A 22,866-nucleotide genomic window follows, 5' to 3' on the forward strand; every position below is an offset into this window, starting at 1 on the left:
AAATGTTCTTGCCCCCAGTTTTGCTGTGAGGCTTGGGAGGTTCTGAGGTGTCCCTGTCCCCTGGCAGTGCCCAGGCCAGGCTGGACACTGGCACAGGGGGAGGTGTCCCTGCCATGGCAGGGGTGGCACTGGGTGGCTCTGAGGTCCCTCCCAACCCAAACCATTCCATTATTCCATGATCTAATATTCCCTGCTATTCCTGAAACCACCACAAGTCTGACCTCTTGCTTGCAAACATTTCACAATTCACTCTCTTGGAAGATGGTTTTTGTTTGTTTGTTTGTTTGTTTTTTAAAGTGTTTTCCTTTTTCTTTACTGGGAGAGAATGAAGGAACCTAAATTGTTCAGAGGAGCTACAAGATTTTACCTAAACATGTAGCAAGAAATGCAGAGTAACATTTTACTCTATCTTTAACTGTTTCTCTTAGCCAAACAGAGCTGCTGAAGGCAAACAAATGTAAAACATCCTGGAAATGTAGAAAAAAAAGTGTGAAAAAGTCACACTTGAATGTAAAGTTTCTCCTAATGGAACAAGTAAGGAATGTAATATTCCCAGTTCTAATCCATTCCCATAACAGGCTGAGTTGATTTGCACCTCTAATTTCCCAGGCTTGATGGCTGAGAAATCCTAATTCTGAAAAACAAGGAGAGGAGTTTTTCTGCCTTTAGGCACAATCAAAATCTGTCCTTTTGCTGACCTTATAAACCATTCTCACATGACAAGACACAAACCAGTATCTCTATTTTTATTTTTGATTTCCAAACTCTTGAGCTTTAATAACATCCCTTCATGGGAGCAAAGCAAAACCAAGCTGCCCCTTCAATAATGAAAATAAGAAAAAAGGCCAAATATTTAATTTTTATCCATAGGAATTTCTCCTCAGTTTTGCTGGATTTGGGGGATTCCACACATTTTAATTTCTGTGTTACACGTAAATTATACCAGAGCATCCCTATTCTGTTCCTGGCCAGTTTAGGTTTCAGAAAGAAAATGAATTGTTTTGAAAGACTTTAAATTATTTGGAGTCAATACTCCAAATCAATATTGAGTAGTGTCACTTATCTAACAGCAGGGCAACAGACAAGCCTGCAGAAGGAAATGAAAATAAAGACAGATCATTTAATTGTGTGCCATCCATTTTCCTCCTGCAAAAACCCTGTGGCATAGATCCATGGGAGAGATGATTTACAAGGACTTTGGGAAATCCCTCTCTTAACTCCTCTTAGGAAGTTTCAGATCCATTTTTTTAAACCACAGTAAAACCCTTTTTGCCCAACCAGACATTTTTATAGGCCTTGGAATAATCTAAAAGCCCTTAAAGTGATTTTTCACACAGAACTTCAAGAATATAGAAGAAACAGTGATGTTTCTCAGTGAGTGCATTTAAAACATGAGATCTATGAAATATTTTGCTTTTAGCAATTACCCTGCAGTTGCTAATTTTAAATCATGCATTACTTGTGTTGTTTTCCCAGTACCAGGAGTGCCTGTGCACGATGCAGGTTTTGTTTATAGAAGCAAATGCTGTTCTAAAAATCAAGTGGAGATCATGTCATCACTGTTAATAGTTAATTACTTCACTTCCATGATTCCCTGCTCCTGGAGCATTAAAAGGTGCAGTAAAGCCACAGCACCCCAGGGAATGCTGAACCTCTGCAGAACTGATTTCTGCCAGAACTATGATTTCAGATGGTCACTTTGAGAAAGGGAAGGAGTTTTCCCAGCCCTGGGGACCCAACCTGTGTGCCCCAGCCCCACCTGGCCACATCGAAGGATTGTGCCTTTTGCAGCTTGGCATTGAGCTGAGCTCCCGGCCCCGAGCGGCTGAAGGAAGAACTCTTTGGCAAAGTGGCTGGGAAGAGAGAAAACAGGGATTTATTGCTGTTCACAGTGACCCAGGCAATCCCCATGGCATTCTGTCACTCCTACATCCACTACAAGCACTGTGTCTCTGATGGGAACTTCTTAACAATATAAAGATCAGAATCCAGCAGGATGGGGGGGAAACACAAGGGCACTTCCCTCTTATCTTTTTACTTCCACAGCTTTATGGAAACCCTGTTGATACCAAATGATATTTTGGCACATGTAGTTCGGTATTTAAGTCACCCTAACAGACAGCAGTACAAAGAGACAGGAGAGGCCCAATTTCCAGGCAACAGCTTCCTGGCAGGTTCATTTCTCCAAGGGCTGCTTGATTTTCTCACCACGAGGGACTCCTGCAGGAGGCCATGTCCACATTCCTCCTTTCAGCTCTTCTCCAAGTGTGCCAAGTGGGCTAAAGCAAAGCCCAGTCCTTCCCCACGGGCAGCACTGGAGAGGCCAGTCCCACGGGTGCCAGGAAATGCAGGGGAGCTGTTAGGAGCAGGAGAAGAGAGTGAGAGCGGCGTACCGGCGTGAGCGAAAGCAGGCAGGGGCTGGATGACAGCAGGAGCTCCGTTAGCCAGGGGAGGGACGGCGGCGGGGACAGAGGACACCAGCGGGGGGGACATCCCCACCACCGGGATGGATGCCATGGGCACCGGGGCCACGCTGCTGAGGGATGGCATGTTGGCAATGCCCCCGAGACCTACGGGCGAGAAAAGCACACGTTGGTTCTGACGCACACCGAGCCGGCGCCCGCGGGGTCACCGACACCTCCAGCGGCACCTCCCAGGCCCGGGACAGCCCTGCGGGGACACGAACGGGACACGGGGACACGAACGGGACACGGGGACAGCCCCAGAGCGGGCCAGCACTGCCCCCAGCTGTCCAGCAGCATCTGCTACAAAGGGAATGAACTGGGCGCCCTAACCTGAGAGAGGAGCAGACCCAAGGAGGAGGAGCAGCCCCAGGGAGAAGGAGCAGCCCCAGGGAGGAGCAGCCCCAGGGAGGGAGGAGCAGCCCCAGGAAGGAGCAGCAGCCCCAGGGATGAGGAGCAGCCCCAGGGAGGAGCAGCAGCCCCCAGGGAGGGAGGAGCAGCCCCAGGGAGAAGGAGGAGCAGCCCCAGGGAGAAGGAGCAGCCCCAGGGAGAAGGAGGAGCAGCCCCAGGGAGGAGGAGCAGCCCCAGGGAGAAGGAGGAGCAGCCCCAGGAAGGAGCAGCCCCAGGGAGGAGAAGCAGCCCCCAGGGAGGAGGAGCAGCCCCCAGGGAGGAGGAGCAGCCCCAGGGAGGGGGAGCAGCCCCAAGGAGAAGCCCCAGGGATGAGGAGCAGCCGCAGGGAGAAGGAGCAGCCCCAAGGAGAAGCCCCAGGGATGAGGAGCAGCCCCCAGGGATGAGGAGCAGCCCCAGGAAGGAGCAGCCCCAGGGAGGAGCAGCAGCCCCAGGGAGAAGGAGCAGCCCCAAGGGATGAGGAGCAGCCCCCAGAGAGCAGCAGCCCCCAGAGAGGAGCAGCAGCCCCAGGGAGGGAGGAGCAGCCCCCAGTGAGGGAGGAGCAGCCCCAGGAAGAAGGAGCAGCCCCAGGAAGGAGCAGCAGCCCCAGGCCGGCCCAGCAGCTGCAGGACTGGGGGGATCACTGGGCTGGGATGAGCCAGGGCAAAGCTGATGGAGAGCACAGGGTGAGAGGCTGAGGGCAAGCACAGCTGCAGGAACCAGGGGTTAAGGAGGGCCAGTGGTGCCAGGGGAGGAACGAGGGTGTGCAAACAGCTCACATCAATCTACAGGCAGTGAGAACAGGGGATCACCATTTGGCTTTGTGGGGGCTCATTTCCTTCTGCCTTTTCTCAATTAACCCTGCATTGGCTCTGCCCAGTTTCACTGTCTTCTTCCAAAGAATTTTATTTCTGACTGTAAAACTTGTGGGGTTACAATGGATCAAACCACACTGCTGCAAGCAGTGTATCAAAGCACTGTTCCCTTTCTTCAGGACATTTAGATGGGATATTGGGAATGAGGAATTGTTCCCTGGCACAGGGTGCCCAGAGCAGCTGGGGCTGCCCCTGCATCCCTGGCAATGCCCAAGGCCAGGCTGGGCACTGGGGACAGGGGGAGGTGTCCCTGCCATGGCAGGGGTGGCACTGGAGGGGCTTTAAGGTCCCTCCAACCCAAACCATTCCAGGATTCCCAGGCACCAATAACCCTGAGCCACAGCAAAGAGTAAAGCAGAAAGGGAAAGATCCTCTCACAACAGGACCAAGAGGTTTGGCTTTATTTGGTGATTTATTTGCTTATTTTCCTTTCCCCATCCCATCTTCCCTATACTTTTCCCAGAAATGATGGTGACTTTGGCAATACTTCACCCCAGCAGCTCCCACCAGAGCAGCACTGCTCATCAAAGCAGACTGTAAAAACTCAGGAACAACAGAGCAGAGATGCAGTAATGTTGGAGCAAAGCTGGAGATGCAGTAATGCCAACAGTTTAACCACAGCTCCAGCCCTTTGGAATGCACTAGAGTATTAGAGTACCCTGCTACCTGAGCCATGTTTTGTTTGGGGCAGTGCAAGCCTGAAGCAAACAGGAGCTCAGCTCAGGTAAAAGCCCAGTGCAGTTCCTCTCAGTGCATGTGCAACACCTGGGTTTGAGTCCATGTGCTTTTAGAAGCACTTTTCCCCAAAATGTTCTTGGAGAAACTGCAAAAGGCCAATGGAATGGCTGCAGTCCCAGGTAACAATGAGGAATATGGAGGAGAAGGGGGATCTTACCGAATCCTGGGGCAGCGGGCAGGGCGAGGGGCGGCTGCTTCATGACGGGCGGCAGCGCGGCCGGGAGCTGGTACCCCTGCAGCTTCAGCTTGATGAGCTTCATAGCTATGGAAAACTCCAAGGGATCCATCCTGCCATCATTGTTCATGTCAGCTAGAGCCCTGCAAAACACAGTGTTGGCACAGTTACAGCCTGCAGTGAGCAACTTCAGGCCCTGCCCCGGGAGCACGATCACATGAGTGGGGATGTTCGAGGCTGAGGAAGGGGCTGGAGCCCAGGAGGGGCTGAGGGAACTGGGAAAGGGCTGCAGAATCCCTGAGGAGCTGGAAGGGGCTGCAGAATCCCTGAGGGAGCTGGAAGGGGCTGCAGAATCCCTGAGGAGCTGGAAGGGGCTGCAGAATCCCTGAGGGAGCTGGAAGGGGCTGCAGAATCCCTGAGGGAGCTGGAAGGGAATGGAGAATCCCTGAGGAGCTGGAAGGGAATGGAGAATCCCTGAGGAGCTGGAAGGGGCTGCAGAATCCCTGAGGGAGCTGGAAGGGGCTGCAGAATCCCTGAGGAGCTGGAAGGGAATGGAGAATCCCTGAGGAGCTGGAAGGGGCTGCAGAATCCCTGAGGGAGCTGGAAGGGGCTGCAGAATCCCTGAGGGAGCTGGAAGGGGCTGCAGAATCCCTGAGGAGCTGGAAGGGGCTGGGGCTGGAGCAAAGGAGGCTCAGGGGCCCTCGTGGCTCTGCACAAGGCCCTGCCAGGAGGGCACAGCCGGGGGAGTCGGGCTCTGCTGCCAGGGAACAGGGACAGGAGCAGAGGGAGCGGCCTCAGGCTGGGCCAGGGCAGGCTCAGCTGGGACAGCAGCAGCAATTTGCCCATGGAAAGGGAGCTCAGGCCTTGGCAGGGGCTGCCCAGGGAGCTTTGCAGTGCCCATCCCTGCAGGTGTGCCCTGGAGGTGGCACTGAGTGCTCTGGGCTGGGCACAAGGTGGGCACAGCTGGCACTGCATGGGCTGGCAGGGCTGTGCCAGCCTCAGGAATTCTGAGATTCTCACTAACTTCCCCCCAAAATTATGCCAGGCTAAAACTAACACGCTATTTAAACTTAACAGCTCAATGATTTCTTTCCTTTGGTGATTAACTAATATTTCTGAAGTTGCTTTTCAACTCTTGGAGGAATTACAAGGAAACATCCAGAACAAATGCAGCTGCACAAAAACTTTGCAAAATCACCCCAATGAAAGCACAGGGTCCTAAAACAGCACCACAGAGAAGTGAATCACTGAGTCTGCAAATCTGTACTTTAGCTCCACTTAACATAAAACATTCCTTAAATCTGTGACTCCCCTCAGCACTGCTCCATCTGGGAGTGTGCAAATGTGTTTTCAATTAAACAATAGCACTCAAGATGAAACATTGAGCCTAGGCCTTCAATAGGCTTTCAGGGAAAGGAGTCTGACTTAAACAGTCTGCTTTTTGTTCCTTGCCTTGCTAGTTAAGAAAACCCAGCTCAGCAGGGAATAGGGTGGGACTGGGGGGAGAGAAGCAGGAGGGAGAGTGTCAGTTCCTGCCACTGCACACCAAAAACCCTCAGTAAATGCACATCAGGAACAGAAATAGCTGCACACTCGCTTTGGAACACCATGCTTATTTCTTTGCATTTGTTTGATGAATCAAGTACAGATTCAGCACTGGAATGATACAGATTTGAAGTTCATGCATTCACTTCTGTGTCATGGGTGTGGCCCTGGGCAGTGTGGCTGAAGCAGAGCTTCATTTCTGATCAAACTCCTCTCAAAGAGAGTTTTTGTGCAGTTAGGTGGGAAGTTATCCCAAAAGTACCCCAGTGAATATCAGCTATTTATAACTGATACCCAAGGAGACAGCCAGGTAAAGGTAGTGCCAAAATGGAAATCCTCCCACTCCAAAAGAACCCCAAAACATGAAACCCCCATGGAGAGGCAGATCCCAGCAGGGAGCAGCACAGGTTTAGACCCCCAGCAGCATCAGAGACACTCAAACCTCTCCTGAACTCCTAGGAAAGGATTTCCAGGGCTGCAGCTGCCTTAATCCACCAGTTCTGCTGCCATGGGGCTCAATAACAGCATTAAAATCTGGGAGAAGCATTTAAAGCAAGTCTGGAGAGGACACTGAGACACTGAGACTGATGTCCTTCTCAAGCATGTGCTGCACCTGGGCCTGGACAATGCTGAATCCCAGAATCCCAGTTTAGTTTGGATGGGAAGGGATCTTAGAGCTCATTTCATCCCACAACTGCCATTTATATCTCTTTGATATACAAGATAAAAACCTTTTATTAATTCTAGATAGACAGAATTGATTAATTAATTCTGTTAGACCCTCAGTGGGTTCTATCCCTGCAGGAAAATAAAGATCACCCTGTAGGAACCTTGGCTCTCCAGGCACCATTTCCTGCTGGAACACAGCAAATCTTTGCATCCTACATGGCAAACATGAATTCCCCAGCATTCAGCAACTCTGATGTGCACCAGTGGCACTGCTCTCATTGAACTCCAATTCACATCAGCAGCTGTAGCTTTTCATTCAACATCTGACCTTCTGTGAACTCCTTTACTCTACACCAACAGCTCCATTATTGAAATTGCCAGCACAAATATCAGTGCAGAGAGCTCTCTGCAGCCCCCAGAATTTCTCCAGTTTTACAGAGCGCAAAGAAAAAGCAGCTTTTGTCTGACAAACTCTTCCTGCTAAAATAGGACACATTTCCATTTCTAGTTGCAGAAGTTGGTGTCAGGCTGCTGGATTTTACTGTGGAATGCAGGGAGCCAGCACACACCACCTAATTCCACTCATTTCTGCCCCTAATGGAATTGGGACAATGTGGTGCCCTTGCATTTGTTTCATTTGTGGCCTGGCCGGATCCAGTGCAGGGTAAAATGGATTAAACACTGACTAAATATTTATTATCTTCCCTAGGCCAGGCCTGTGCTTGTATTGAATACAAGAGCTGCAGTGAGCTCAGCACCACCCCAGGGCTCAGTGCTGACAAATCCTTCTCTGTGCATCTTCTCCTCTTTTCCTCCTCCTCTCTCCCATCTGTTCTGCAGAATGAAAACCAGCTGGATTACTTTTGCATGTATGAGGTGCACAAACTGAACACAGGCAGTGTTCCCACCAAACATGGGAAATTAGCACAGGCTAATTAGCACATCCAAACCTGCTGTAATTAGCACACAGACCACCTATCCATGAAGGCAGCGCTGTGCTAAAGCAGGGATCACAGTGCAGTTCCCAAATCTGCACTGATTCAGCTGGAAATTCAGCAATTCCCCTGGGTTGTACAGCCCCAGGTGTGGCACAGGGTGAGTCCATAGGTGTGGCACAGGCTCAGCCCCAGGTGTGGCACAGCCCCAGGTGTCGCACAGGCACGGCCCCAGGTGTGGCACAGGCACAGGTGTGGCACAGGCACAGCCCCAGGTGTGGCACAGGCACAGGTGTGGCACAGGCACAGCCCCAGGTGTGGCACAGGCTCAGCCCCGGGTGTGGCACAGGCACAGCCCCGGGTGTGGCACAGACACAGCCCCAGGTGTGGCACAGGGTGACCCCCAGGTGTGGCACAGGGTGAGCCCACAGGTGTGGCACAGGCACAGCTCCAGGTGTGGCACAGGCTCAGCCCCAGGTGTGGCACAGGGTGACCCCCACATGTGGCACAGGCACAGCCCCAGGTGTGGCACAGGGTGACCCCCAGGTGTGGCACAGGGTGAGCCCCACATGTGGCACAGGCTCAGCCCCGGGTGTGGCACAGGGTGAGCCCCAGGTGTGGCACAGGCACAGCCCCGGGTGTGGCACAGGCACAGCCCCAGGTGTGGCACAGGCACAGCCCCCGGTGTGGCACAGGCTCAGCCCCAGGTGTGGCACAGGGTGAGCCACAGGTGTGGCACATGCACAGGTGTGGCACAGGCACAGCCCCAGGTGTGGCACAGGCTCAGCCCCAGGTGTGGCACAAGCTCAGCCCCAGGTGTGGCACAGACACAGCCCCAGGTGTGGCACAGGGTGAGCCCCAGGTGTGGCACAGGGTGAGCCCCGGGTGTGGCACAGGGTGACCCCCAGGTGTGGCACAGGCATGGCCCCAGGTGTGGCACAGGCTCAGCCCTGGGTGTGGCACAGGCTCAGCCCCAGGTGTGGCACAGGCTCAGCCCCGGGTGTGGCACAGGCTCAGCCCCAGGTGTGGCACAGGCACAGCCCCAGCCCCAGGTGTGGCACAGGCACAGCCCCAGGTGTGGCACAGGGTGACCCCCACATGTGGCACAGGCACAGCCCCAGGTGTGGCACAGGGTGAGCCCCAGGTGTGGCACAGGGTGAGCCCCACATGTGGCACCGGGTCAGCCCTGGGTGTGGCACAGGGTGAGCCCCAGGTGTGGCACAGGGTGAGCCCCGGGTGTGGCACAGGGTGACCCCCAGGTGTGGCACAGGCACAGCCCCAGCAGTGGGCAGCACTCAGGTCTCTGTGGATGGGTGCCTGTGCAGGAATGACCAGGATTCCCCCACTGTGCCAGCCCTGGACACAGACTTAGGAAGGTGGGAAGGGAAGCAGCTGTGAGGAACAGGGCAGTGTCACCCAGTGCCTCTGTGAGGAACAGGGCAGTGTCACCCAGTGCCTCTGAGGAACAGGGCAGTGTCACCCAGTGCCTCTGTGAGGAACAGAGAGTGTCACCCAGTGCCTCTGTGGGAACAGGGAGTGTCACCCAGTGCCTCTGTGGGAACAGGGCAGTGTCACCCAGTGCCTCTGTGAGGAACAGGGCAGTGTCACCCAGTGCCTCTGAGGGAACAGGGAGTGTCACCCAGTGCCTCTGTGAGGAACAGGAAGTGTCACCCAGTGCCTCTGTGAGGAACAGGGAGTGTCACCCAGTGCCTCTGAGGGAACAGGGAGTGTCACCCAGTGCCTCTGTGAGGAACAGGGAGTGTCACCCAGTGCCTCTGAGAGGAACAGGCAGTGTCACCCAGTGCCTCTGTGGGAACAGGGCAGTGTCACCCAGTGCCTCTGTGAGGAACAGGCAGTGTCACCCAGTGCCTCTGTGGGAACAGGGCAGTGTCACCCAGTGCCTCTGTGCTGCCACAGTCAGTAACCCAGCAGCAGGTTGGGTTACTGGGATGGGTATTATTGGCTGTCATTATTTCAGCTCTCCTCTCACTGCAGGGCCAGGAGATGCTCTGTGAGCCCCACTCCTCAGGGCTCTCAAGCAAGGCAGATTATTCTGCTTAAGCACAGTTATCTCCCAAGCCACTGCAGGCCCAGTCAGAGCCCAATTAGAGGCTTTTAATTGATCCCCAGCCTGGAGGAGCCTGAGCTGGTGAAGGGCACAGCAGCTGCCATGGCAGACCATAATACTTCACTCCTTTGCTCACTGACACTTCTTTCCTTGCATGAGGAGTACAAGGGACACAGGAATTCTCAATTTTAACAAAAACTGCTGTTTTGAAGGACTGTGCATTCTGGGGAAGCTTTTGTGGGCCCAGGAGTGAGGCACTGACCAGATTTATTCAGATTTATTCCCTGTGTCCCCCAGCTGGGAGGGACCCTCCAGCAAACTCAGGCCAGGCTTTACTCCCATTATTCCATTAAAGTGTAGCTAAGATCAGCAGAATGACTCAGAACAGAAAACCACCTCCAGAACAGCACAGACAGACAGTTCCTCAGGGACTGCCCTGCATCCCTGGCAGTGCCCAAGGTTGGACACTGGGGCTGGAGCAGCCTGGCACAGTGGGAGGTGTCCCTGCCATGGCAGGGGTGGGATGGGATCAGCTTTAAAATCCTTCCCAACCCAAACCATCCTGGGATTTCCCAGATCAGAAAATGAATTTTTTACCAGATTTTGTAAACAGTTTTCCAAGCTGTATAAGTTGGTGTGAGTTTTACGAGTTGTTTTAACTCAGAATTACTTCCCTTCCCTGAGGACTCCTGCACCTCCCCTGCTCTCCCAGTAACAATCAAATGCCACCTCCCAAAGCCCAGCCCAGCAATTCCAGGAGCACACACTGATGGAAGAGCAGCAGCTCCCATCTCTCACAGACTGCAGGCTCATTACTGCAAAACTCCCCCTCCAAAGTACTCAAGGATCTGTATAAAGATTTTAACTTAAATATTTACTTCATTTCATTCAGACATGACTGAAAAAATAAGAGAGACAGAGAGGAAGGAATGTCCATGAGCTGCTTTATGATTTAGAAAGGCAGCCTGAATAAGTTTTAGTTCAGCTTCATTAACAAAAATGTGCAGGTCTTGTCTCTATGACAACTGCAGAGGGAGTGGAATGATTCCCTTCCTCTCCAGAGCCTGGAAAACTGAATAATTCAGAGAGGAAGAGATCCTTAGTCAGACTATTTACAACTGTTTGGATTTGTTAGCACCTATTTAAAGGCAAGGCCTAGGGAAGATTTTTGGAGAAAGGATGTCTTGTTCAAGACAAAACTTCTTTCTTTGTTTAATTCAGAGGCAAGAGAAGCTCCAAAGGGACATTTGAGCACTCACTGAGGCTTCAGCACATAAGACAACCAGTCCAGCTTTGATATTTGTAAGATGAAGATAATCAGAAAAGAAAAGAAGCTCTTTATTTAAAAGCCATGTAGGTCTGGGCATGCAGATTTCAAAAGCAATAAAATAACAGTCCTTCACTGCAATAGAAAGGTTTTGTAATGGCAATAAACTCCTCAAATAGCTCACAGAGGAAAAGGGAGCAGATTCCCTCAAAGTTCCCTATTCCTCTCACCCAATCCAGAATGAAAACCACTTTTAATTCTCTCTGTCTCACACCAATATCTGTGCTGGTAGTAATATTATTAATGCCAACCATGAATAATCATGGAATTATGGAATGGAATGGGTTGGGAGGAACCTTAGAGCCCACCCAGTGCCCCCCCTGCCATGGCAGGGACACCTCCCACTGTCCCCAGTGTCCAGCCTGGCCTTGGGCACTGCCAGGGATGCAGGGGCAGCCCCAGCTGCTCTGGGCACCCTGTGCCAGGGCCTGCCCACCCTGCCAGGGAACAATTCCTCATTGCCCAGATCCCACCCAGCCCTGCCCTCTGGCACTGGCAGCCATTCCCTGGGTGCTGTCCCTGCACACACAGGTCCAGGTCTGGCAGGGTCAGAGCAGAATTCCCTTCATTCCTGCAGGAACATTGGCACTGTGGCAATGTCTGTGCTGTGGAATGGCCACAGATTTGGATCTGGCTGAACTCACCAAGGAGTGACAAAAATTTCCAGTTTCAAACTTTGACTCCCACTCCAATGGAAACAGTCCCTGTCAATCTTCATTTTTGTAACAAACACTCCAGCTCTTGCCTAGGCTCTCCCATGAGCAGATTTATCACTAATTACTGTGCTTAATTGTATAATTGTATTGTAGCCAGTTTTAACAGAGCTGAAAGCATTTAGCAACTTGAAATGAGGGTTTGAAACTGCCAACCTCCAAAATGCCATTTGCTGGGACAGCCCAGGGCCATCAGCCTCCTGCCCACCTGGGGACACCTGGGGACATGTGGGCACCCTGGGCTGGTGTCCAGCCACTGCCCCCAGCACTCCCAGGCCTTTCCCAGCCCCTGTGCCCAGACTGAGAGCTCCATGGGCTCGTGGTGACCCCCGGGCAGGAGCCAGCACCTGTCCCTGGTGACCCTGACCCCAGTGACCCAGCCCAAGGGAGCCCTGGATGCAGATCCCCCCTGAGCAGGGCTGGCTCCAGTTCTGAGCCTGGGGAAGCGCAGGAGAGCCCAGCCCCAGTGTGCCCCAGTGTGCCCCACACCCAGCTCTGTGCCCCCCCCACACCCAACCCTGCCCCAGTGTGCCCCAGAGCCAGCCCTGCCCCAGTGTGCCCCACACCCAGCCCTGTGCCCGCCCCACACCCAGCCCAGCCCCAGTGTGCCCCACTGTGCCCCAGGGTGCCCCAAACCCAGCCCTGTGCCCACCCCACACCCAGCCCAGCCCCAGTGTGCCCCACAGCCAGCCCTGTGCCCGCCCCACACCCAGCCCAGCCCCAGTGTGCCCCACACCCAGCCCTGTGCCCACCCCACACCCAGCTCTGTGCCCACCCCAAACCCAGCCCTGTGCCCGCCCCAAACCCAGCTCTGTGCCCACCCCAAACCCAGCCCTGTGCCCGCCCCAAACCCAGCCCTGTGCCCGCCCCATACCCAGCCCTGTGCCCGCCCCAAACCCAGCCCTGTGCCCGCCCCATACCCAGCTCTGTGCCCGCCCCAAACCCAGCCCTGTGCCCGCCCCACACCCAGCTCTGTGTCCGTCCCACACTCAGCTCTGTGCCCAGCCCCACAGCCAGCTCTGTGCCCACCCCACACTCAGCTCTGTGCCCGCCCCACAGCCAGCCCTGTGCCCGCCCCACACCCAGCTCTGTGTCCGCCCCACACTCAGCCCTGTGCCCGCCCCACAGCCAGCCCTGTGCCCAGCCCACAGCCAGCCCTGTGCCCGCCCCACACCCGGCCCTGTGCCTGCCCCACAGCCAGCTCTGTGCCCGCCCCACAGCCAGCCCTGTGCCCACCCCACACCCACCTCTGCACCCACCCCACACCCAGCTCTGTGCCCACCCCACAGCCAGCTCTGTGCCCAGCTCCACACCCAGCCCTGTGCCCGCCCCACACTCACCATATCTGTGCTAGCACTGGCTGAGGTAACCCAGATTGGAAAAAGAAGTTCCTGGCTTGATCACCTGTAAAACAAACAGGACATGGCTTCAGCTCCAGCTCCCAACAGCTGGCAGAGGGAACGGGGCAGCAGGAGGAAAAGCAGCTGCAAGAGAAGTCCAGCCCATGCCATGACTGATGAGGATGTAACAAACCAGAGCAATGAAGAGGAGGCCTCCTATTGCCTTTGAGACCAAAGTTTGATGAAAATTTATTAGGATCTGTGCAATTCCTTGATTTGGAGCTTTGCTTCCCACTGCTTCAATCAGTTCTGCATTTGGATCTTTCCAAGAGGTCAACCATGCTGATGTCAGTGCTGCACAAATTGGATTTCTAAACCTGATTTCAGTTGAAATGACACGCCTTTATTTAATCAGACCTTTTATTTATCATAATATTAGTGTGGTAGCTGACCCCAGGCACAAAGAACCCATCAGTGCCTTCCACAGCAGGATGGGGAATAGAAAACATCAGAAAATAACAGAAAAGCTGGGGCTGATGTGGCAAAATATGAGATGTAAAATAAGAAATGGGGCTGATGTGGAACAGTGAGATATAAAATAAGAAATACCTGTTGAAATTTTCTAATTATTATGCCCATCTGTCTCCCAGGCAGCTCTGTACACATTTGGCTCCCTAGCTGATTTAAGCAAACACAAGATGAGAAGTGGTAGCTGTTTGCTTACCAGTGATAAATCCAGCAGTTGGTTTCAGACTATGGAACTGTTGATCATGCTTTGCTCTCTCCTCCACAGTAATGGCCCAGATATCCAGGTTGCCTGGTTCAGAAGAAATGGAGAAATGGCATTGAGAAACATTCCCTGAAAAGCAGCCCCTTTTCCCTCTGAGTGTGATTATCTCAGCAGTCTGGGCTCCTCAAACAACCCAGGGGTGGGAGATCATTTACCCCCAGAGCACTCAGAGCTGAAATTCCAGTTCCTTTGCTGCAAAGGCACCTCTTCCCCAGTACCCCATCTGGCCTGCCCACAGGACAGGGAAAATGGCAAATCTCAGCACTGGGACTGCTCTTTGTAACCCTCCTGCAGATCAGCTGCCAAAGCCAACTCCCAGATCTGAGGGGAATGCAAGGAACAGGGAATGCTCACCAGAGCGGAGTGCCATGGGCCAGACCAAAGAGGGGAAATCTGGCTGAGTTTCACAGCAGGAATTGTTCCTGGCAGGGTGGGCAGGCCCTGGCACAGGGTGCCCAGAGCAGCTGGGGCTGCCCCTGCATCCCTGGCAGTGCCCAAGGCCAGGCTGGGCACTGGGCACAGTGGGAGGTGTCCCTGATGAGCATCCCAGCCCAGCCCAGTCTGGCATTCTGTCATTTCATGGGAATAACAAAAAATCCTGTCACCACTGCACTGCCAGGGCCCATCCTGGGTTTTCACTGCATTTCCAGATGCTGCTGTCAGTGCTCAAACCCACAGAATCACAGGGATTATATGCGGTGCTTTTTATGAAGAGCTCTGGGTGTCAGGGGTATTCAACCCAAATCTGACTCCAGCCATACATCCAAAATGATCCTGTTTTATACTCTATCGTTACATAACTTTCATGCTAATTATTAAACTTATATTGTTCTATTGTATACATAAATGTAGCCCCTCTCTGAATTTCCAACATAGTTTCTCACTATTCTTATGGTTATATAATAATTACATTTAATTACTAAACAATCATCACATCTAACAATTCTATAATTTATCATACTGCTTACGCAGGTGCAGTTGATCTGGGAAAGCACAAAGCCTGACATTTTAGATTCTGTCTTTAACTTTTTCCAGGGCTCCACTATCACTGCAACTTCCCCTGCTGTAAGTGAAGAGACTAAAAACGTGTTGCTTTTGCTCTAACCTAAAAGTGGGTGATGGGACAACAAAGGAAAAACTGGCAGTGATACCCAAAGGCATCTGCTGGGCCTTTGTGCAGGAGGCCTGAAAGGAAAAGGCAGCTGCAGCTCTGCAGTGCAGGGGGTGCCCAGAGGCCTGGCAGGGCTGGCAGGCCTGGATGGATGCAGCACCCAGGGCTCTGGGCTGCAAAGCCACCCCAAAACCCCCAGCTCAGAGAGATCACAAACACTGTGTCCGGTTTTCGGCTGTTTGGATGGCCTGGAAAGGCCCGGGGTGGCCTTGGGGCAGCCCGCGCTTCAAAGGACGAGAAGAGGCTTCAGTTCTTTTCTCGGTCTCGGTGTTTATTAATTGTTTATCTAAAAGATTTTCTCTCAGCCCGACAGAGCTCTGCTCAGCAGCCAGCCATGAGCACACTCCCTGCCCTCTGGGCGGTCACCTATCTTTATACCCATGGTTACGTGTACAATATTTATCATTTTTCCCCAATACCATTTATTCTTATTGCCCGGTGCACTTTTAGTAATGGCCAATCCTAAAGTGCCACCATCACCACAGAAGATGGAGGAGAAGAAGAAGAAGAAGAAGGACAGGACACGCCCCAATTCCTCCATCTTACTTCTCTAAACCCCCCTGTACAGAAATCCTAAACCCTGTGTTTCACTCTCTAATTAACTTATCCCTTCACCATTCACCCCGGTGAAACCCTCCTATCCTCATACAGGTGTCGTCTCCTGTGTGGGATCAAAGTGCAGCCACCAGACACTTCTGGAACATTCCAGGACTCCCGAGCCCCCCAAGGGTGCTCTCGGTGACACCTCAGTCCTGAGCTGCTGAGATCCCACAACACTGCCCCAGAGAAACCCCTGGAAAGGAACGCGCTCATGGCAACTTTGTGCACACCAGAAAGCACTCACCCCCAAAAGGTGTTGGAAACTGAGCCATGGTTCTGTCACTTTGAGCTTGTTAATAGATGCCTGGAAAAGAAAAAAAAATAATAAACAATCAGATATTTGATATTAACTTCTATTTTCCATATATTTTCTGTATGATTAATTACTACAGGAAAGAAAAACAAAAAAAGGCAGTGAGGAAACAGGATTGGAACAATACTTCCCACACCAACTGGGATTTACAGAACTCAGTGTCTCATTTTTGCACTTCCCTGTACATCTGTGAGGGCACCTTCCTATCAGCAGGCAGCTGCATTTCATTCTGCTTTAAGGATGGCCTCAAAAGCAGCCTGCAGTTATAAATAAGTATATATATTACATTTATAAATACATATATCTATATATACATAATAAGTATATTTATTTATTTATAAATATCCAGAGATGGAGTGAGGGCAGAGCTCAGTCCATACATATATATATAAATTTAAAAAATATAATACATATTTTTATATATTTTATTTATATACATATATAATAAGTATTTGTTTATTTATTTATTTATTTGTAGCCAGGGCGGGAGTGAGGGCAGAGCTCAGTTCATACATATATAAAAATATATTGTAATTTTATATTTTATAAAAATATATATTTTATATATAGATATATATATAATTTATATATATAAAATAAGTGTTTATTTATTTATTTATTTATTTGTAGCCAGGGCGGGAGTGAGGGCAGAGCTCAGTTCATACATATATAAAAATAAATTATATAAAATATCTATTTTAATATATATATTATTTATATATATAAAGTAAGTGTTTATTTATTTATTTATTGCCAGAGCTGGAGTGAGGGCAGAGCTCAGTCCGTACATATATATATATATATAAATTTAAAAAACAGAATATATATTTTATATATTTTATTTATATACATATATAATAAGAATTTGTTTGTTTGTTTGTTTATTTGTAGCCAGGGCAGGAGTGAGGGCAGAGCTCAGTCCATACATATGTAAAAATTAAAAATTATATAAAATATATATTTTATATATATATTATTTATATATATAAAATAAGTGTTTGTTTATTTATTTATTTATTTATTTATAGCCAGGGCTGGAGTGAGGGCAGAGCTCAGTCCATACATACATATATATATAAAAATTATATAAAATATATATTTATATATATTTTAATTTATATATATAAAATAAGTGTTTATTTATTTATTGCCAGAGCTGGAGTGAGGGCAGAGCCCAGCCCCAGCCCCCAGGACTGCCCTGCGTGTCCCAGCCCTGCTCAGGAGGGCCATCAGCTCCATTCCATGCTGCCCCCACCAGGGATCTGGGTGTTATTCCTGGGTACATGGGCATTCACTCCTTGTGCTGCTGTGGGCCCAGGGGCAGGGCAGCCTCAGCACAGCACCAGGGCCCTGCCAACAAAGGCACAGGCTCCACATCTCATCTGCCACAGCAGCAAAGCCATTTTTCTCGCTGCACACAAAGGCTGCCATGGGCTGCCTGAGCCAGGGGACAATGGCAGCACCACAACGAGCCACGGCCTCTTGTCCTGCCAGATTCCACTCGTGTCCTCCAGGCAACAGCAGAAAGGCAGAGGGGGACAGAATCAGGAGAATCATTTAGGCTGCCTGAACAGCAGCAGAAATTTATCAATATCCCTAAGAAAAGGCATTCACTTGCACCAACAATTTCCTTTTGTCTCAATTGCTGTTTGCTGCCCTCCCCATCCCCCTTTACACTTCCCACATTCTCCTCCGGCCTCCAACTTGGGAACCCCCTGTGTGTCCCTGCACAAACCCCTGGCACTTGTGCCAGCAGCTGGAAGCTGGGGAATGAGGGACACAGCCCTGGCGCTTTTTCCTCCTCATCTGGCCCAGCCCTGTGCCCCAGGCCGGGGCAGGAGCTGATGCTGCTCCCAAGGTCAGCCCAGAAGTGCCAAATTCCAGTGCAGAGATCCAGGGGATCAGAGCAGCTCCCTGGGCCCTGCGGCTGGCCCAGAAGCATTCCTGAAGGGCTGAAAGATCAGAACTTCTACATTTGCCTCTCTGCTTATTGCTCCCTGCTCTGGGAAAGAACTCAGCAATGCTGCTGGGGTTATGAGTGCAAGGAAACCTTGAGGGAATAAAAAAAAGAGGAAAAAAGGAGAGAAAAAGGAGGAGGAAAATGCGCGGGGGCGTGAACGGCCCCGGAATCCGGCTATCTGGTGAGGGGCGAAGGCCAGGGCCCCTGCGCATCAGAAAACAGCCCCCCTCGGCGTCTTGGCCTCGGGCTGAGCTGGGGGGATAGCTCGGAGCAGCACGGTGAGAGACGAATCAGGAGGCGACCACTTGCTGGGGGTAAACTGTCGGTTTATTACAGAAGAACCAACAAAGAGGGGAAAGCACCCAGCAAATGGCCCCGAACAAGGGGCAGGAGAGGGTTTTAAGGGAAAAGGGGGGAAGAAGGCAGGGAAACCCGGCTATCCAATAGAAATACATATTTGGAGGTGCGAAACATAACTGATACACTAAAGTAACCAACTGTTATAAATCATAGGAGGGGCTCCGGGGCTACAGCCAACCATACCTCCCAGAGAAAGGAAAATTCTCGAAACCTGGGAGGAGAGAAAGAGTGATTGACTGACCCCAAGGAGGAAACAACTTTCACTTTATAAGAGAAACCAAGGGAGGAGCAGTTTCATTTCCATAGCAACATAACTGGCAGGGTAGCAGCAGGAAGTAATACAGAAAATGGGGGGAGCAAACTAACGAACTTAAGAACACACCACAGCATCAAAAGAAGGAGGAGGAAGAAAAGGAGGAGGAAGAAAAGGAGGAGGAAGAAAAGGAGGAGGAAGAAAAGGAGGAGGAAGAAAAGGAGGAGGAAGAAAAGGAGGAGGAAAAAAAGGAGGAGGAAAAAAGGAAGAAAAGGAGGAGGAGGAAAAGAAGGAGGAGGAAAAGAAGGAGGAGGAAAAGAAGGAGGAGGAAAAGAAGGAGGAGGAAAAGAAGGAGGAGGAAGAAAAGGAGGAGGAAAAAAAGCAGGAGGAAAAAGGGAGGAAAAGAAGGAGGAGGAAAAAGAGGAGAAAAAAAGGAGGAGGAAAAAAAGGAGGAAAAAAAGGAGGAAAAAAAGGAGGAAAAAAAGGAGGAAAAAAAGGAGGAAAAGGAGGAGGAGGAAAAAAGGAGGAGGAAAAAAAGGAGGAGGAAAAAAGGAGAAGGAAGAAAAGGAAGAAAAGGAGGAGGAAAAAAAGGAGGAGGAAAAAAAGGAGGAGAAAAAAAGGAGGAGAAAAAAAGGAGGAGAAAAAAAGGAGGAGAAAAAAAGGAGGAGAAAAAAAGGAGGAGAAAAAAAGGAGGAGGAAGAAAAGGAGGAGGAAGAAAAGGAGGAGGAAGAAAAGGAGGAGGAAGAAAAAAAGGAGGAAGAAAAAAAGGAGGAAGAAAAAAAGGAGGAAGAAAAAAAGGAGGAAGAAAAAAAGGAGGAAGAAAAGGAGGAGGAAAAAAAGCAGGAGGAAAAAAAGCAGGAGGAAAAAAGGAGGAGGAAGAAGTAAAAAAAAACCCCAAAAACCAAAACCCCAAACAAGCAAAAAGAAAACTAAAACAAAACCAAACAGGGAAAAAAAAAAGCCAAAAAAAAAGAAATCGAAGAAAAAGCAGGAAAGCCCAAAAGCAGAAGTCCCTGAAGCCCCCTCTCAGAGCAGTTTCCACGTTATCTGTTCCCTTTCAGCACAGGGGGAGCAGCAGCAGAGCATTTCATTGAGGGCAGAGCCTCCTCCTTAGCCTGCCAGGACTGCAGAGGAGTGAATTCCCTTTACCTGGAACACGGGGAACAGAGAGGCAGCGGGAACTGAGCTCCAGCCCCGCGCTGCACGCCAGGGAAAGCAGAAACTGCTCCAAAGGAAGAAGAAGAAAGCGAGAAACAAAGCAAAGCCAGCTGGGGGAATGGAGAGAAGGAGCAGAGAGCTGTGCTGAAATGTGAGAGGCTGAGAGCCAGGGCAGCACAGCGAGGCAAAGGCAATTCCCTCCGTGAGTGGAATGTGCAGGAGTTGCTGTGTATCCCGGGGGACCCCTGGGTTCCACAGCACAGCTCTGACTGGGCATGCCTGGGGTGACACCAGGGACCCCAAACCTCCCCCCAGGGGCTGTTTGAGTCTGTCTGACCCAAGCTGCTCCGGGATTCTGTTCTGGGGGTGGAGAACACGTATTATTTATCCCCAAAACATCTGGCACAGTTGTTATTTATAAAATATCATATATATGTAAAGTATTGTAAAGTAAATAAACCAGCACAGGATCCCTGGGGCTGGCACAGCCCATGCAGTGCCAGCTGTGCCATATATATATATATATATATACACAGACATATATATATATATATATATATATATATATATACACACACACAGACATATATATATATTTAAAATAATATGATCTAATAATTTAAAATAATATATATAGTATAAATACATTAGGGTTTATACATATAATATATATGGTTATAAATATATAAAATGTATATATTTATATATATTTTATATACATTTATAACCTTATATATATAAAAATATATATAAGGTTATTCTATATATATAAAAGGTTATATATTATGTATACATATATATTAGGTTAGATATAAAAAATATATATATTTATATATTTTATATATATTTATAACCTTATATATATATAAAATATATCTAAGGTTATATCATATATATAAAAGGTTATATATTATGTATACATATATATTAGGTTATATATATAAAATATATATTTATATATTTTTTATATATTTATAACCTTATATATATATAAAATATATCTAAGGTTATATCATATATATAAAAGGTTATATATTATGTATACATATATATTAGGTTATATATATAAAATATATATTTATATATTTTTTATATATTTATAACCTTATATATATATAAAATATATCTAAGGTTATATCATATATATAAAAGGTTATACATTATGTATACATATATATATTAGGTTATATATATAAAATATGTATATAATTTAACTGTAACCCTACCAGTTGTTCACATAAAAGTAAAACTGAACCATGCAGAACAACTCCAGATATATAAAATCCCAGACCGTATCTAAATTTAAGTACTGATGTTTAAAGCTTTTACCTCAAAAAAATGAGGAGATTGAAAATATCTCCAGTAGAAACATTTATTCATAGGTCAGACAAATACGAGAATTCCTTTCACAGGGTATTAGGTACGGACGTTAAAACGATGGCTCAGAACTTGATGAGAGTTTCTATTTCAAGTTCTCTGTGCTCTGCTGAGGCCATGTTTACAGAGAAAACTGCAATAAAGCCACAGGAGGTAGAAATTACCAATAACTGAGCTATTTCAGTGCTGTGTCTTTATACAGAAAGGTTTCACACAAGAAAGATCCTGGTTTTGTTTTCCCTAAAATGCAACCCAGCATTTCTACTCCTAAACAATTCCTGAGATAATGCTTGATCTGAATGCCAGAATTAATTCCTGAGGCCACTTATCAGTCACCTTCCTCCTCCTACAGGAAAAAAAAGAGACAAACCCAACCAGATAAAGCCCCAACATCCTCCAAGAGTTCCAGAAGACAGCAGGACATCCCTGGGCGTGCCAGGCTGCCAGCAGGTGTGGAGCTGGCACATGTTCCATGGCAAAGCCTCTCACCAGGAGCAGCCAGGGGACACAGAGGTTTAGCAAAGCCTGCTAAGTCTGATCAATGCTGCAAACAAAAGCATTTTGAGGCAATCAGGGAATTCTGATCCTTGCTCTTTGGAGATCACATTTTAACTCAGGCACCACTTGGCAAAACTTGCCAGTTTCTGTTCCTTACAGCAGTGACTGATAAAGTCAAAACCTTCACAAATGTCCCTCCCTCTCCTACAGATGCCCATGACACAACTCTGCAGGAACTCCCATTTCAATCCAGCTGGATGTTTTTAAAGGAATCGGGGCAGCCAAAGGAATAGGTCAGAGCTGTTAAGTCTGGCTTGGACAGCAGTGGTGCCTTCCAGCCCAGATTTAATCACTGTAGGCCTGACCAAATCCCCCATAGCTATGCTGTGAACATCCACGTGCTTGTCTCAGCTTTAGAGCTGACCCTTTGAAATGGGGACAATGGAAAAAAAAAAGAAAATCAGTTCTTCTGGAGTTGTTTCACTTCACCTTCCCCATCCCTGGCAGCAAGAGCAGCTCTGCTGGGGGAAGGGCAGGAAGGAAGCAAAGCCCTGAGTCAGCAGTGTGGAGTCAGGGAGCTCAGGATGTGCAGCCCATTCCCTGCCCCCTGCTCTGAGGCACAAGCAGCACATGAACGGTCTGGCAGGGCAGGCCAGGCTGCAGCTGTGATGGAGGCCCAGGCTGTGTCCCTGCAGCACTCAGGGAGGTCACTGTGTCCCTGCCAGCAGCTGCTCTCCCCAGCTCTCCCACTTACATAAGCACAGGGCTGTGCTGGTGCAGATCTGGAAGCAGATTTCCAAACCAGCCATTTCACAGGAGAATTATTCAGCATCCAGCAGCTCTTATCAGCATCTCAGAGCTGTGTCAGCCCACAGCACCACGGCTCAGGCACTCCTCTCTCCCACTCAAGGACACTGGCTCTGAGATGCTTCCATGCTCTGTCTCCTCAGCTCCTGCAGGGCCCAAGGAGCTCTGTAGATGCACAAACAGATTTTAATTGAGGCATTTACACCAGGCTGTCATTTGTGTCACCCTCCTTGTGGGCACACCCAGCCCTGCTGCTCCAGCACTGGCTGGTCACAGGTGGCCAAAAGAGAAAGGGTCCAGCAGACAAGAAACAGCAGCTTTAGAGGGAAAAATGGAAATGTTGGA

The 22,866-nt window shown here is 49.5% G+C and overlaps 1 protein-coding gene across 4 annotated transcripts in view; it reads right to left on the reverse strand.

The window, feature by feature from the left end:
• The window catches only part of ITSN1 (intersectin 1), a 108,692-nt gene that overhangs the window by 68,570 nt on the left and 17,256 nt on the right, over nucleotides 1-22,866 (reverse strand). For 2 of the 4 annotated variants that reach the window (XM_074533557.1, XM_074533570.1), the window contains exons 2-7: nucleotides 16,040-16,099; nucleotides 13,959-14,051; nucleotides 13,235-13,298; nucleotides 4,620-4,780; nucleotides 2,394-2,570; nucleotides 1,760-1,853 (exon numbers count right to left, since the gene is read on the reverse strand). In XM_074533557.1, the coding sequence (XP_074389658.1) occupies nucleotides 1,760-1,853; nucleotides 2,394-2,570; nucleotides 4,620-4,780; nucleotides 13,235-13,298; nucleotides 13,959-14,051; nucleotides 16,040-16,067 (617 nt within the window). In that variant the 5' untranslated portion in view covers nucleotides 16,068-16,099. Of the gene's footprint in view, nucleotides 1-1,759; nucleotides 1,854-2,393; nucleotides 2,571-4,619; nucleotides 4,781-13,234; nucleotides 13,299-13,958; nucleotides 14,052-16,039; nucleotides 16,100-21,168; nucleotides 21,350-22,866 lie in introns of all 4 variants that reach the window. The other 2 variants (XM_074533563.1, XM_074533568.1) reach the window with 2 other exon arrangements.

The sequence above is a fragment of the Zonotrichia albicollis genome, chromosome 2, assembly GCF_047830755.1.
Source record: "Zonotrichia albicollis isolate bZonAlb1 chromosome 2, bZonAlb1.hap1, whole genome shotgun sequence".
Lineage (NCBI taxonomy): Eukaryota > Metazoa > Chordata > Aves > Passeriformes > Passerellidae > Zonotrichia > Zonotrichia albicollis.